The sequence below is a fragment of the Anolis carolinensis genome, chromosome 5 (assembly GCF_035594765.1).
Source record: "Anolis carolinensis isolate JA03-04 chromosome 5, rAnoCar3.1.pri, whole genome shotgun sequence".
In the NCBI taxonomy this organism is placed as follows: domain Eukaryota; kingdom Metazoa; phylum Chordata; class Lepidosauria; order Squamata; family Dactyloidae; genus Anolis; species Anolis carolinensis.
Genome location: NC_085845.1, coordinates 9,836,330 through 9,854,003, shown reverse-complemented (window position 1 = coordinate 9,854,003; position 17,674 = coordinate 9,836,330). Strand labels below are relative to the sequence as shown.

The 17,674-nt window shown below is 39.4% G+C and overlaps 1 protein-coding gene across 7 annotated transcripts in view; it reads right to left on the bottom strand.

Moving 5' to 3' along the window:
- Positions 1 to 5,086: 5,086 nt before the first annotated feature.
- Positions 5,087 to 17,674, bottom strand: part of ctnna2 (catenin alpha 2) — a 701,347-nt gene continuing 688,759 nt past the window's right edge. For all 7 annotated transcript variants that reach the window (XM_062981832.1, XM_062981833.1, XM_016994145.2 and 4 more), the window contains one exon: positions 5,087 to 6,314. In XM_062981832.1, coding sequence (XP_062837902.1) covers positions 6,027 to 6,314 — 288 coding nt within the window. In that variant the 3' untranslated portion in view covers positions 5,087 to 6,026. The remainder of the gene's footprint in view (positions 6,315 to 17,674) is intronic.

Genomic DNA, 17,674 nt, shown 5'->3' with positions numbered 1-17,674 from the left:
TTCGATTCCAGGACCACCCGTAATAAGTGAAAATCCGTGAAGTAGGGACGCTATATTTATTATAATATTTATACATTATTTTCGTAGTTATACACTATTTTAGGGGCCCCTCTTGACACAGTGTGTTAAAGCGCTGAGCTGCTGAACTTGCAGACCAAAAGGTCCCAGGTTCAAATCCCAGGAGCGGAATGAGCGCCTGCTGTTAGCTCCAGCTCCTGCCAACCGAGCAGTTCGAAAACATGCAAATGTGAGTAGATCAATAGGTACCGCTCTGGTGGGAAGGTAACGGCGCTCCATGCAGTCATGATGGCCACATGACCTTGGAGGTGTCTATGGACAACGCTGGCTCTTCGGCTTAGAAATGGAGATGAGCACCAACCCCCAGAATCGATCATGACTGGACTTAACGTCAGGGGAAACCTTTACCTTTACCTTTACACTATTTTAAGTCTTTATCAACCAATCGTATGTTGATAAATTGCCTCCTCCTCCTCCCGTTGCTGCTTGGGCTCTTTTTCTCTCCCTTTGGCTTCTCCTTCCTCCCTTCCTTAGGCTGCAAATTGTAATTTTTCATGATTTATAATAGTCTTTTAGTCTTATTGAAAAACTGCGAAACAGCGAATCCGCGAAAAGTGAACTGTGAAGTAGTGAGGGAACACTTTATTTCCCTTTCTGCCACTATTTTAAGGGGACCAGCAGAGTAGAATCAAGGTATTGTCACTCCCTGTCCCATCAATTTTCTTCTGCAGGGCCTCTCAAAATGGTATTAGAGGGTCACTTACCATCACCATTTTGAGAGAGGCGACAGAGGGAAATGGAGGCATTGTGACTTCTTATCACCATTTTGAATGGGTATGCAGAAAAAAGTGGTGGTATTTCAGTGATAGTAGAAGTTATTGGGTTGTAAGGGGATGGTGATGGTCTCAAAATTGAGGGAATTAGACAGGGATGATTTCAGACACTGCAAAAGTGGGCTCTAAAAAGGCTACATGTGGCCCATGAGCTGCACTTTGCCCATCCCTGAGAAACAGAAACTAAACTGAGTTTTTGTTTTTGTTTTGTTTTGGTCTCTATGGGACTGAGAAGGACTGTGGAATGGTCAGCTGCAACACAAGAAAGATGGGCTTTGATATGTGTGTGAGAGGAATTGTGGCATCATTCTGTCTGGTTGAACTTTCTACTGTGTCTCCCACGTTCAGTATCTCAGTGTGTGTCTTTAGAATCCACATATTTAATTAAAGCAGATTTAGATTTTGTGCAATTATATAAGGCCTATTCTTTCATTACACTGATTGGATTATCTGTTACATATTATAAAGTTTCCCTTCCCCTTCTGAACAAAGGATGTGTCATTAGAGCCAAGCGTATTGCTCAGAAAAGGCCATTTTCTTGATGAACTGAATAATTTACCATGTGTGATTGTTCATCGCCTTCAGTTTTCAAACTTGCTGGATTATCGACTTACTGTTACTCTCCCAAGACATCATTTATTCAGACATGCTGATTTTGTTTATCATTAACTATATGTGCGGAAATCTTTTGGAAGAAGCCTTAGCGTCTCCTTGCAATAATAAGATAGTAACAGAAAATGGCACATAGATCTGGGACAGAAATTATAGTTGGGGAGCATTGATGTGGTTTGCGATTCTTCTATAAGATTTTTGTATACAAGTGATATGATCTTGCCAGTCATTTATGGAGAGAAAGTTCACCAAGTCTACAGGAAGCCCAGATTTTCTTGTATCCCAGGAATATGCAACTTCACACTTTGTTTTGTCCCTTAGGTTTAGGTCTGATATTTCAGTCATATCCAACAACTGTAGTCAACATGCTGCACTTGTGTTTTGAGCACTTAATAAAGCCTTGTCATCTTTTCCTGGAAACAGAATGTATAAACTTTTAACTCTGGGACTTTTGTAGAGGTCATTGTGGGAATGATTGAACAAAACAAGTATAGCGATGGTAAGAATAAGCGAAAGGTATTCGGTGGAGTAGGTGAGAAATGGGAATGTCAAAAGTTCATGCAGCTATTATCTCCAAAGGGTAACACAGGAACAAATGGAGTTAGGCAGGAGACTAAAATAATGGATGGCATTTTTTCACATCTATTTGAATAAGGCTTTTAGTGTAATAATAATGTAATGTAAATTTAAGAGCCAAATTAAAATGAAAGTAATTATCAAATGTAATTCCATTGTGTAAATGCAATTGAATTAAAATGCATAGCTTATTAACAACTAACCTGTTGTTTCTCATTAATTTCCAGTTATCTGCCCAACATCCTATTGACCTTTCTGACTGGGAGAAAACCACACATTCTTGCGGTATGCAAAGACTGTAATGTTGCTCTATCCCTGAGTTTTGGGTCTACTTCAGTCTCAAACTTCATGATAAATATTTTATTTTTCTTTCTCACGTGAGATAGAAGTAATCTGGTTTTAGACTTCATTTGGCATGTATTTAAAACTTTTATGCAACATTTCCCATCTACTCTGGCATTCAAAACCGAAAGACAAAACAATAGGACAATACACGATCAAGAAGGTAATTGGAAAAGCAAGCATGTAAATTAAAACATAGCTATGGACATATTAAGGAAATGCCAAGAGAGCATAGAAATCAAACCCAGTCAACGTTTAGCCAGGCCAAATACAAACAGGTGTTAAGTACCAACCGAAGATCACAACAGAGAGCAACTTCAAATATTTCTGTGAGACTGCTGTAGCTATCACATCTGATAATGAATTTTGCCTGCTGTGTATTTGTAATCGGTGTCTTCTTTCCTACTGGTACTTAAGAACAACTTAAAAGAAATACTAAAATGAGATATTAAACTTAGCCACCTGTGAAGCAGAAGGGGGATTTCGTCATGAGCAGCATGAGCTTCCAATGCTACTTTTAAACCTGCAAGCATCTGGACTCGAGAAGCATTTTGTGGCATGTTTCTTAATTGTTTACATTTTCTTAAGTGCATGATAATTGCAGTATACATTGTGGTATTTCATAGATAGATAGATAGATAGATAGATAGATAGATAGATAGATAGATAGATAGATAGATAGATAGATAGAGATATATTGCAAGGTTGCAATGGCTATGCTAATACCCTGCTAGTCCACTGAGAATCTCTGAATATCTTACTTACGGCTGCATCTACAACTGCTGGACACATCTGATCTGAAGGGCTCTGGAGCTGCTGTGATGCTTTCCTGGAGCACTCTGGCTATGCATTGGGGCCCCACTGCTGTGTTGCTGTCAGCAAGCTATTATCTCCCAAAGGCTTGCTGGCAACATTGCTTTTCTGATCACATGGGCTAAGTGTCTCAAATGACATCACTATAAATGCAACGTTGATAGCAAGCCTTTAGGAGAACTGCTTGATGGTGATGGTGCAGTAGTGGGTTCATTGGAAAACTGGACAGTTGATCAGACTGGACCATGTTAGATCCAGCTGTCTACATTGCCAAAACTGTGGAATCACCTGGAAACTTTCAGGAACCTTCAGAATAAATTGCATGTTCTGTAGACAAAGATTAATGGCTAGATGCAGTAGCTGTTCCATGAATCCAGATATGCATCATCAACTCCCCGCAGCAGCTGCATGATGAATTTGCTTTGTTTTTGTCATGTAGACAATATCATGTGTGTCCTAGCTACTGTGTTACTCAGGGTAATTAATCCAGGTCTACTTAGCTTGAAGATTAGAATTGGAACTCACATCGTTGTTATGTATGCCAAGAATGGATTTCTTATCCACTCTGGATAACTTACTTTCCTTTGTAGTTGTAGTGGGTCCTCAGCTGTCACAAATACACATACCAGGCTTAAATCTGCACAAGGGTTGCACAATTACATTCCTGTAGAACTGAGGCCTTGCAATGATGTTGTCAGTAAATGTTTTATACTAATATGCTGGACACATATGATAGAACAGTTAAGAAGAAAAGAATAAGAAACAGCTGCACAGAATCCTGTAGGCACTGTTGTGCTGAAGCAACAAAAAGGAATGAGTAGTATATGCATATCCTTCCTGTGTTGCAAGCCTTTTGGGAGGTAGGAACAAACCTAGAAGATACAGCAAGAGAACAATGACCAGAATATTGGATGTTGTGGTTTGTGAGCAATTTAATTGCTGTTTCAAGAAAAGAATAGCTTTCAATAGGCCTGCCAGTCTCAAAATCAATCTAGAGCCTTGCAGTGAACCTCAGTGAAATAGACATTGCCTAAAGCCAGAATCTTTTGAGTTGCCCAAGCTTATGTTATCATAAGGGAGTACAGGTTGTGTCTTTGCTGTCCAACATACTTTGGGACCAAAAGTGTTTTGGATTTTTGGGCTTTTGAAATATTTGCATTTGCATATATGTACATAATGCTGATGGGACACAAACCTGAACACAACATTCATTTCAGTTTCATATTTATATGCATAACGTAAAGATAATTTTATACATAATATTTTAAATAATTTTGGTCATGAAATAAAGTTTGTGCACTATCTGAAAGCAAAGATGTTACTATCCCAGCCACTCATGTGGACAATTGTGGTTTTAGGAGTATTTCGGATTTTGGAGTTCTGGATAAAGGATGCTTTCTTGCAAAATGCCTTTACACTAGATGTGCAAAGGCTCCTCATATCTTGCTAAGTGTGAACAATGAGACAAGTAGCTGCAACAGGATCCTGAGAGAACCCTGTTGAATTCTCTGCAGATGCCTGTCTAAAGAGACCCTTACCTGAAAAAGGACCAAATGTGCTACTAATCACTGGCCCATTCTCTCAAACCTTGGAGATGCCTGGATGTAGATTTCTGTAGGCACATTGATCATTATAATAATGCAACAACTATAAATATCAATTGAAATACTTATGGAAGCTATAATGCTGTAAATCAGACTTCTGACATTGCAGTGACAAATGAGATGCCTTTGTATGGGGATCATATTACACTCTATTTTTATGAACCAGAGGGAAAATTACTGAAAAGATTTGTTCTTGTGTAATTGTATGCAATAACAAGGCAAACAAAGATTGACACCAGATATGTGTGTGTGTATGAAGTAATTGAGCAGCACGAACCATACTGAAAATTCCAAGGTTAAATAAGTTTATTGAGAGTTAGCGGTTACGGTGGTATATCAGATACCTTGTAATCCAAAGCTACACCTACATAATTGCCTCTAAATTCTCACATGTGTCAGTTCCCTGTCTCTACACATTCCATCACCAGTTCTTCTATTTCTAATAATATTAATAATATAATTATAATAATACAAAAGGCAATGTCAACCACCATGTTGTGCTTACTACTCCACCAGAAGAAATTCAGTTGACAAAAAGAAAACCATTTTAAGAGAAAGAGAGAGAGAGAGAGAGAGAAACCTTCGCTTATGTCAAATGGGAACTGTTGAAACAGAAGCATTGTCATAGCACTACTAGAAACAATAGAAGAAAATGTGGGTTAAAAGAAGTGTTAACTTTTTTATATCATCATAATCTTTGTTAAAAAAATTCACATAGCATAATGAAAATGACTCAAAGTTAAATCGGCTCAATCTGGGTCACACATTCAAGCATATTGGCTAGTTACATGATTGCACTGTAACAAAAGCAATACAAGCTCTTACGGTCAAACCATTGCAATTTCCAGGTTTCCCACTGATAAATATTCCTGGCAACCTAAATGTTTCTTGCATGCATTAAGGATTTGTTTTCCATCCTTTGGAGTTGGCTGTCTCCCCTTCCCCCACCCGGTCTTACAATGCGATGTCAAAGGGGCCAATTCTTTTTGCTATTGTAGAAAAAAAGGGTCAATTGTAATAGACCACTGTTTAATGTAAGAAACACCATGGGTCTTTGGGGAAGGGAAATTGCAGATTGCTCAATGACTTTAATAGAGTCTCAGGTTGCATGCAAATTGACACTGCTTCATTATCTTTGTTCCCCCATGCCAGACACATACAAGTCGGCAGGTACGCATACAAAAACAAGGAAGGAAATAGAAAACCCCTTGAGGTGAAGCCTAGTGAATTAGAAGGAATCCATCGCTTTAAATTCACTTAGAGCCTGTACTGGAGAAATGTGTTTCTTCTGAGAACCTCTTCTCACTCGCGTCTGATACTCCTCTGGCTTTTCTCTCTTGACTAATGGTTTCTTTTCTGGCGCCTTCATCTTCCATGACACAACAGGCGAGTTGACGGCCGCTGTGCCATAGACCTTTTGATATTTGGTGGAAGCTACGTATGAAGCTTTTACGGTAAGGACCACGGCATTCATCAGGTTTTTAGCTGCTTGGATGAGGGACGTGGCACTGTCCAGCTGGAGAACAGGAAAAAGAAGGAAATGGGAAGGTTATTGGAGGACTGGCTGGGAGGAATGCAGTCAGGGCATCCTGCTGAAGAAGATATTGTGCATAAATCACTTCTCCACAAAAGACATACAGATTGCTAAAAGCCACTCTATGGTGGATATGGCAGCACACACCCACTTGGCAGAAGTAATGGGCATTCTCAATGAATCATTAGTAGGAATCGATAATTTCAATATAATCTAACCAGAGAAAATGGAAGTTATGTATGTGCTCACAACCCACAAAAGCTGATCTTGCTTGCTTTCTCTGACACCAAAAGCAGATTCCCAGCCCTCTTAGGAAGATGCCTAAAGATGTCTGCTGATAACATTCATCATTTTAAAGCTTACATGAGTCTTGAGAATGTGAGAATAACCGCATGCAATTCTGACAAACAAAATGATGGCATGCCTAAAAAGACAGTTGGCATTTTCTCATTTTCCTTTACATGTGTCAGCCAAAGACATTTTCTGAGCCATTGGGATGTGGACCTTTATGAGCCTCATCAAACGGATGGGCAAGTTGCCCATCCCACAATGTCACTGGACTTCCGGCTGAGGCCCCACTCACAACCGGAGTGGAAACATCATATGATAAGGTTGTAAGTAATCTTCAAAGAAGTACCTATGTTCATATTTTGTAGCATAAAAAGGAAGAAACCAAGGCGAAGGAGAAAAAAAGAATGTGGCAATACCTTTGGGGTTTTTTTTTTTCCAGCATAAGTTTCCATTGAGAGACTATCTCCATGAAAGCTCATGTGAAAACAAAAACCAGTGAGCTTGCTTCATACCTTATTTTCTCTTCTTCCCTTCCCTTCCTCCTTGAAAATCTCTTGAAATATTATGCGGCATGCATGGGTAATATTAGCAATGGGTAGTTTACACAGCTAGGACAACTCTTCATGCTTTAAAATTTGGTGGGGAAAGTATTGCCCATGGTCTAAACGAAACTCTTGTGGCCCATGAAGCTCCTTGACAGTTCCCGTAAGATCCCAATATTTAAATAGATAGACAACATATTTCCAACAGAAATAATTTAGATAGTCCCTTCCAAAGCAGCCATCACCACCCAGAACTCTCCCTGAATTCTCAAATACCTTTACCTTCATTAAAGTTCTTTTAAAAATTTCAACAGAAGTCTTCAATGCAAATAGAGACATTTTGGAGTAGTATTAGGGAATGGGATGTATCTTGTGGGGATGTCTACGTCATACCCTGCCTCAAGCTATCAATAGAGGCCAGTCACTAATAATAATAATAATAATAATAATAATTATTATTATTATTATTATTATTATTATTATTATTTGACTTGTGATTTTGTGATACGAAATCCAGCATATATATCTGTGTCATACTCTGTCTTTGTGTCAATAAAATAGTAATAATAATAATAATAATAATAATAATAATAATAATAATAATATGCTTATTATTATTATTATTATCTTGTTTGCTGTGTCATACAATATAATAATAATAATAATAATAATAATAATTTTATTTCTATCTAGGAGAGAATTGCCAGTCACTGTTGCCTATTCCCACTTCAGTGAGTAAGCAACCCAAATAGGCCACAATGACTATCAGATCTAATTCTTATCAATTATTATGAAGATAGGAAAAAGGAATCACACGGCTATTCTTAAGTACTTTTTCACAGCATAAATATCTGGTTCCTATGTTACAGCCACCGTGTAAGCTCTGAGAAAAAAGAAGGGTATTATGAACCAAAAGCAAATTCTAGGCATTTTGACTGTGTGAGACTCAACTATTCAACCTGTGAATCAAATGTATACACAATGTACTATTAAACCTGTGACAACAAACCAATTAAAGGGAATGGTTTAGTATTTCCCCATCCTGCTGTGCTGATCTGACCACAGGCCATGGGCTCAGTGAGAGAAACTAAGCTTATAAAGACCCAAAAACTCGGCATTTTTCAAGACTCTGCAGGAATTTTTCAGACATTCTGAAATTCCTACTGAGTAAAATGGTAAACAGCCAAATGGATAAGAACATAGTGCACACTGGCAAGGTGATGTTGATAGCTTAAGCAAATCCCAACTGTTGTTTCAGATTCAGTGGGCAAGCACATTGAGCCCTTGCTTCTCACTAGTTGATTGGGCAAGCTGCCTTTATTTTTCATTTATTTATAACTTCCATTCCATTTTCTATACAAATAACAATCCAAGTGGCCTACAATAACAAAAATCCCATAGTACAACATAGCATTAGGAACAAAATTGTGTATATGACATGAGTAGGAATAATATGGCCTTCCAAAGGTTGCTGGACTGCATCTCCCATCAGACAGACAGTATAACTAATAGCCATGAATGGTGACAACTGCAGTCTATCAACATCTGGAGAATAATGCCTTACCCATTCTATGTACCGTGTTTCCCCGAAAATAAGACAGTGTCTTATATTAATTTTTGCTCCCAAAGATGCGCTAGGTCTTATTTTCAGGGGATGTCTTATTTTTCCATGAAGAAGAATTCACATTTATTGTTGAACAAAAAAAATGAACATGTATTATATACTGTACAGTAGTTGTCATCACAAACCAGCATAACCAGACAAACTGTGAATCCTGTCAATAATTTCTTGTTACTACCATTATTTCCATGTATATGGTACGTGCATTTATCGATCCTGCATGCTCTGGTGTTCTGTTCGTTGGGCATGCTTCTAAACAAAATCTTTGATAGATCTTATTTCCGGGGGAGGCCTTATATTTAGCAATTCAGCAAAACCTCTACTAGGTCTTATTTTCTGGGGATGTCTTATTTTAGGGGAAACAGGGTACTATATTGGAAAGATCAACTTCATTCAGTTCTCTCCTAATTGTGAGCTAATTCTTCCTGGCAAGCAGAGAAATACAGTTACCTCCCTTCTTCTCCCCAGCTCATGTTATTAGATGTACCATCCCTGGGCACAGAGCTTTATTTCATTGTCCTGAATATGGCAAGAATCCTGTTGATGGTATACACAATGGCAGGAAGTCTGTTGGTAGTTTTTAAAGGTTTTAGATCTCCTGTGGTCACTACTTGATCTTCTGTTACAATGTGCCTCCATGGTCACTTAATGGCCAGAGGAGAGTGAAAGTGATTGGGAGGCATCTGGCCATACTTCTGCAGATGGATGGAGAAATAAGCTGTCATCCTTAGATCTCCAAAGGATCAGAAGGATGCCATTTTTCTTTGGACATCTGGCTGCAGAAAGATGGTCATTGCCTGGTTGAATCCTCTCTTTTCTGTGTCCATAATGACCATGATGGAGTAGCAATATAGAATTGTAGGTTGTATATGCATGGAGGAGGTAAAGGAGGTAAACCCAATGCTTTATACTCTGCCATGACAATGCAACATCTTGGATTACATAAAGCAGTGACCACCACAATCTTTATCTTTGACTCTTCTGAACATCCAGCTAATAAAATTCCATAAGATGACTTGTGTTATGAAAGCAGGAATCAGAGTCAATAGTTTCAGGAATAGATACCCAATGAGTCCACTTCAGCGTACATGATTTCTCTTCCTTTGCACTCTCCTAAGGTCATACTCTTCTTTCAGTTTGTGTCATGTTGCACACAATGCCCGATACAAGCGGTACCCTGTCCAAATGAGAACTCAGCAGGAACCCTACTGCATGACCCAAATTGATTGTCGGGATTTCGTTGTATCTAGACTTAGAATTGCTGTTCTTTGGGAGTTTAGAACATCTGATACTCCTGACCAGCACTCCACCTTGATTTCTCACACATCCCTGAGAAAACTGTTGCAGGAAACATTCTGGTGAATTGAAATGGATGTGTGTTGGCAGTTTGCTACTATTGATGAGAACTGGTAAGCTCGCCAAATCCTCACTGATTTTAGATGAGTCCTACCAGAGGGCACTCTGCCAAGTGTCCAAACCTGGAAACAGATCTGTCTCCCTGGAAAGCTTAGTGCACATCACTCTAATCATTCAGTGCTTTCCATCACATTCAACAACTTAGTAAGTCAGTGTTCCCATGCACATAGAGTACCAGCCATTAGAAAGACGTCTGTTAATTGGTTAAAATGATTCATCATTGAATGTCTTTCAAATGAGTAATTAATTTTCAATCTCCAGATTCAAGAACATTTCCACCTTCCCACACAAACAGGCACTTATTTTCCATCTTTCCCTTTCGAAAGAAAAACAAGTTTTAAGATGGATAGTAACATTATAATGGCAACAACATGCCAGCTCAACAAAGAGCGGTGATCTATCGTCAAGCGTAATGGTCTTGTACCATTCTGTCGCATGATTTACGATACAACTTGCGTGTTTGTTGGCAAATAGCCGATCATACTCTATTAAATTAGGATATTTTAAATTACCGGCGAGATCTGCCATTAAGCATTGTGGGCTGCTGAATAGCTCCTTTGCAATAAGCATCAAATGTCAGAGTGTGGGGAGAGCAGGGAGACCTGTGCATTTAAATATTCTTCAGAGGGCCTATGAAATTGCTCGGAGCAATTGAAATAGCCGCTGTTAAGGCAATGCTGAAGAAGTAAATAGCTCAAGAATTAGTAAATAGCTGTGGCGCAGGCTGGTTAGCAGCCAGCTGCAACAAATCACTCTGACCAAGAGGTCATGAGTTCGAGGCCAGCCCGTGCCTGCGTCTATCTCTGTCTCTGTTCTATGTTATGACATTGAATGTTTGCCTTATATGTGTGCAATGTGATCCGCTCTGAGTCCCCTTCGGGGTGAGAAGGGCGGAATATAAATACTGTAAATAAATAAATAATAAATAAATAGTAAGAATAATCTTCCTCCATTTATTTATTTATTTATATTTACTATATTTATATCTTGCCCTCTCTCACCGCAAAGGGGACTCAGAGCGGCTTACAAATAGGCAGCAATTCAATGCTGCATAAACAGACATACAAATAAATAAACTTATGCATTAAAAACCATTAAGTTAAAAAACATTAAAACCAATTATTAAAAGCACACAATCCAATAATAGTCCAGGAGCCATTCCGGTTGTAATTGCACTTATTCCATATCACTTATTGCACTGAATTTACTTCCTTCCCTCCTATTGTCTAACAACAACAAAAATATCAATATACTTATCATCTTGATCATCATCACTACCACCACCAACATTCTGTCTTTCTCCCAAAATTTCTTCTCTCAGATATGGGAGGAAATTCCAAATTCAAGAGGTTCCCAATTCAAAATGAAAGGAAGTACCGGAAGATTTTCAGATGATGTCAGAACCCCTATTGATCAAGATCCTATATGGCTGCATTTGGCGTAAAGGTTTTGCATGGAGAAACCTGCTATGGCTTTCCTTTCACTAACCCCAAAACTCACCATGTGGCTGCCATAGCACTTCCCTTGCTACAGCTATTCCATGCTTGGTAGAGCAGAGTTCTTATAGCCAGATGCAGGCCATAGTCTATGAAGATGAACCCTGGTTCCATGAATAACCCATCATATGATGCCATAGGAATGGATTTGGCTATGGGAATATAGCTAGACTCTGCTCTGAACCCCTCCACTCTCAACCAGAAATGGAATGGCCATTGGGCATGGCTATTGAGGTGAACCAGTAAGAGGGAAGAAAGAGGACAATTTCAACCATCACATCAATCAAATGAATAGATACACAAGTATAAATGGGATTAATGTCACTAACTGGATGCTGACCTTTCTTAGTGGCAAAATTCTGGGGAATTTTTCAGATTCCAAGAAAAACAGGGCACCTATAGTGCATATGGAGCCCCAGTGGCGCAGTGTGTTAAAGCGCTGAGCTGCTGAACTTGCAGACTGAAAGGGCCCAGGTTCAAATCCCGGGAGTGGAGTGAGCGGCTGCTGTTAGCTCCAGCTTCTGCCAACCTACCAGTTCGAAAACATGCTAATATGAGTAGATCAATAGGTACGGCTCTGGCGGGAAGGTAATGGTGCTCCATGCAGTCATGCCGGCCACATGACCTTGGAGGTGTCTATGGACAATGCCGGCTCTTTGGCTTAGAAATGGAGATGAGCACCAACCCCCAGAGTCAGACATGACTGGACTTAACATCAGAGGAAACCTTTACCTTTACCTTATAGTACATAAGCCTCTAAATTCTGAATTAATCCCTGGTACATTTTTATCACAACTATCACCATGAACATGATTTTGTTTTTCATGTAGAGTAGCATTTAACTTTGGGGTTTGATTTTGATGGTGGATTTGTCTATTAGAAGCATGAACCTGACTGGTGACTACAGCAAAAGAAGACGCCTCCCATTTCCACAGACAAGCAACCCAAATCCTTAGCAAGAGAGGAAAGTAGCATAGAGCAAAAAAGAAATGAAAGGTTTGGTTTCAGTGTTGTGACAGCTATAATAGCAAAGAAACAATGCCTTGCATTTGAAAAAGAGGCTATTTTCTTTACAAACAGCAACTATCAGACCCAGAATGGAACACAGCCTTCGGAGAGAGGAGGAAGGATCTAATTTCCTTTGACAACTGAAAAAAGCTTTTTCATGATGGAGATTTCATTTTCACCACCTCTCCTCATGCTTTCCCTGGGTTATTCATTGGGCTCTTACATGAGCGCCACAGCTGTACTCACTTCAGACCTCAAGTTGAGTATACCTTATTCAAATTTAGAATACCTATATTTACATAGATATACTGTATATTTTTATATATGGAGCCCCCGATGGCATGGTGTGTTAAAGTGCTTAGCTGCTGAACTTGCAGACCGAAAGGTTGCAGGTTCGAATCCGGGAGCAGAGTGAGCTCCTGCTGTTAGTTCCAGCTTCTGTCAACCTAGCAGTTTTGAAAACATGCAAAATGTGAGCAGATCAATAGGTACCGCTCCGGCGGGAAGGTAATGATGCTCCATGCAGTCATACCAGTGGCCACATGACCTTGGAGGTGTCCACGGACAACGCCCGCTCTTTGGCTTAAAAATGGAGATGAGCACCAACCCCCCCGAGTCAGACATGACTGGACTTAACATCAGGGGAAACCTTTACCTTATATTTACAAATACATCCATAATGACATATCTTGGAGATGGGACAAATGTCTAAAACATTGAAATTAATTTAGGTTTCATATACACCTGAAACACGTAGCCTGAAGGTGATTTTATACAATACAGTATTTTAAATAATTGTGTGCATTAATCTTATTTTTGTGTATACTGAAAGCAAAGGTATCACTATCTCCGTTTTTGCTTTGTTTTTTTCATGTCAGGAGCGACTTGAGAAACTGCGAATCGCTTCTGGTGTGAGAGAATTGGCCATGTGCAAGGATGTTGTCCAGGGGATGCTGGAATGTTTTTGATGTTTTTACCATCCTTGTGGAGCTGATAGAAGGAGCTCATCCATGCTCTCCCCGGGTTGGATTCAAACCGGCAACCTTCAGGTTAGCAACCCAACCCTCTAATCATCAGTCCCGCTGGCACATGGGTCTAACCCACTGTGCCACCAGGAGCTCCACTGTCTCAGTGACCCAAGTGGGCAATGTCTAGATTTTGGAGAATTTCAGATTTTGAAATTCTGGATAAGGGACACTCAGCCTGCACCGGGGATTATCATGTCTGAATGGTATCTCGAAGTGGAAAAGCAAACTTTACTCAACACAAGATTTTATCCCTGTTACTGCTTCCTGCTATGCTAGTTTGCTGCTTGCAGGGGATTGTAGGTATTCAAAAATATATAACTTCAAGCTTCTGCAGACCCCCATGGCACATCAGTCAATATGACTTGCATATTTAGACTTGGCTAGTGTCACTGCAATGTACTGGAAGGGAGATGTATAATTAACTTATTGTAATGAAGCAAAATAAATATAGCCAAGCATATAGCCATGTCTCAAAAGCTTGTAAAGGATTTACGCTGAGAGAGGGAGGGCGAATTTATCTCCCTCCTCTTTTAAAACTTTATCCCATTTAAAATAATTTACTTATCTGGATGTGATGTGCTTTTAATTCATTAAGGTAGATAGCTGGATAGTATACAGGCCAAACCACAGATTAGTTGCACTCATTTGCATTTTTTCAATTATTAGTAAGAAAACCACTGGGACTCCTGAACAAAATTACTTGTATATTTAACAAATTCTGAATTTCAATGTGGCCTACAAGTGCTCCCTTTCTCTGGATATCATGCAACAAAATACTAAAGGCTACAGACAGCTGTGCACCAGAAGCAAATTTGCTATTTCAAAACCAGAGATTAATATTTTAAAATTGCTTGGCTATTAGCTTCACTGCAAAAGGAGGAAAATAAATGGAAAATACCAAGACTGGTCTAAAAATACACAGGGTGCTCCTAAGCAAGCACAGACAGACAATGCATCTATTTGCATTCAGACAGAGACATTTCTTCTATGGAATGATTTAATTGCTTTAGCCAATGCAATTTTTAAACAATAAAACTTAAAAATGAAATCGCATCTCATTTTGCATGCATGGAACTCTCTTTTTAATATAAGTAGATATTTAATTTATGATAACTGGTGGAAACAAATGACACACAAATGCAATCATAAAAGATAATTAAAGACGCCTTAAAATTTTGGTTCAGTCTGTGAATTATCTAACTGAAGACAGAGTCCTTGAAGAAGTAATAGATATTGTTCCACCTAAGTCTGCAATACATAATAATTCCTCCCAACAGGTAGTTCTAATTATATTCATTTTAAATCAGAATGGTTGATACATAAATCGGTGTACTTAAAAGTATGGTGGTGCGAATCATTCCATACAATAGCTATGAGCTATCCTTTCTTTTCAAACTATGCAGAAAAGGTGGCGGGGGCAAACTGAAATAATTTGATGGTCTACATTAGGTAGGATAAAATAAAAGTAACCATACCTATATCCCACTTAATCCTGGCTACCTAACTCTCAGACTTCCCAAGTCACTATTTATTGCAGAATTCATAAGGAAATGGTATTGCTACCTGGACAAATATACCCAATGCCGCCTCCAAATTCCAGGGGTTTGCTATATACAGACTATGTCCATTTTTCTTAATGTCAAGACAAAAAAAGCAATCCCAAGAAACTGTGATACAGTGTAGTGGTTTGAGTGTTGGATTAAGAATTCACAGGACCAGAGTTTGCAACCGTCCTCAGCCATGAAAACCTACCAGGGCTAGTCATACTCTCTCAGCCTAAAGCGAAGGCAATGGCAAACCTCCTTTGAACATAACATAGGATATATGAATGGCATATATCCTATGAATGAGTCTTTTAAGACTGACACTGTAGTATAGCGGCTTGAGGGTTGGAATCTGGGAGACCAGGGTTTGAATCCCAACTCAACCAGGAAAACCTACTGGGTGATGTAGGCAAGTCATACTATCTCAGCAAAACTGGGCAAGTCATACTGTCTCAACATAACAGAAAAGCAATAGCCAACTTTCTGTTTGAATAAATTTCCTAGCCATACAGGAAGACAATAACTAGTCTCTTCTATATAAATATTTTTAAAAAGTAAGAGCCACCCCGACATAGTACAGTACTTTGAGTATTGGATCAGGACAATGAGAGGCCAGGGTTCAGACCCTGCTGACCACTGAAAAACATTGGGTGATGTTGGGCAACTTACACTCTGTGTCCAGAACTCTGCTATAGCTCAATCTCCAATACAAACCATTGCCCTGTGATAGCCCTATCATGGCCATTCAGTAGTTAGTGAAGAGTAGGTGAGGTTGGATTGTCCCATAGCCAGACACATACTGAGGACATCAACAACTTCCACTGGGGTCCTAAAGTCTCAGAAAAGTATGTCCTTGGTCTGTCTCTGGCTGTGGGGATCCCTTTTACTCTGTAGCAACAAAGAAATATCAGTGAGAAGGGGCCATCACAACAATACAGTGGATAAGAAAGGCAGGGTTTGAATGTTGCAGAGAGCAGAAGGAAATGACAACCACAACAATGAACTTCCAGATTACGCACACAAGCTTAAGATGGATATATGCTTCCATATGTCACTAAAACAATGTCAGTTTGTGAAGGCAATTTCACCTTGCTACTTGTGTTTCTCACTGTGGCATACAGACTATTTCACACATGCACACACACATATATTTAATTTCATTTTTCAAATTCAGACCCAACGCTGCAAGATCCATTCTGATGCAGCTTTAATCAGATCAAGCTTGTTTGCAGAATCCAGCTGGGGAGAAGATGCATTTTAGCAGACTTGCCAACTGTATGGATTTCCACTGAGCTTTGCCAATTTTCATCAGCATTGAAATAGGCTGAGGATGGGTCCCATGGCTATACCTTTGCCAGGTACTGCTTGGTTGGCTTTTCTCATGCAAAAGAGCAAAGAGATGGAATGTGCTGTTACCAAGGGGAGGGGGTGGTCAAAAGATCAAACTGATGCACATTAGAATCAATCCATTAGTGGTAATCTGACTCCAGACAGAAATCTGGAAGCAGCAAGACCCAAATGTTGTTATGTAACTGGCCAATGTCCCAGGTTGTCAGCATTTATTCCCCAAACTCACTGCAATGAAAGCAAACATTCCAGCACTTTGAGATGGAAATGTGCAATCTGGGCAAAGATGCAGAAGTGTTGTCCAACTCTTCCTATTTATAGCTGGCCACTTTCCAGCTTGATAGAAATGGTAAAGTTCTGCCTTTTCTTCCATGCATCTGTCACAAAATCTGCAAGGTGGAAAGGATGGGAGAATGAACCCTGACAAACGCTGGTTCCTTTGTGTTTTCTTCAATGGGAAAGATTCCAGAAGTGAACCAGCTGTCAAGTGTAAAAAAAGGCATCAGGATTTTGACTTATCAGCAGGAAATCGGTAAATATGAATGGAGGAAGGCAGGATTATTTTTGCCAGTATAACTCCAGGAGAAATGTTACTTTTAAACTGCCAGAGTGAATTCAGTATTCAACTTACGTCTCTGTAAGCAGACTTACATATCCAGGAAACACAATTGGGATGTTTTGCAATGTCCATATGAAGCAAGGGGATAGTATTATGTTACTATGTAGGGTGTCTATTAACAAATAAGGCGTTAAAATATGTGTCATGAACAAAACGTTTCTGTTTCTACTGTCTTCAGTTGCCGAAGATGAAACTGGGTTACATGCTAGGTGGCAATTTAGACCACGAAGTTATCAGCATTCTTAGTGGATGCTAGTATTATCCTCTAAGCTTCAAGAAATATATATCTCCAGCGATTAAATTAATCCTTCTTGGACCTAGGCCAAACCCAGGAGAAGTGCTGTTGGTATGCTTTTTAATCTCTCAAATTTGTTGTTGTTGCATGCCATCAACTCCTTTATGACTTCCGACAATCCTAAAGTGACCCTTT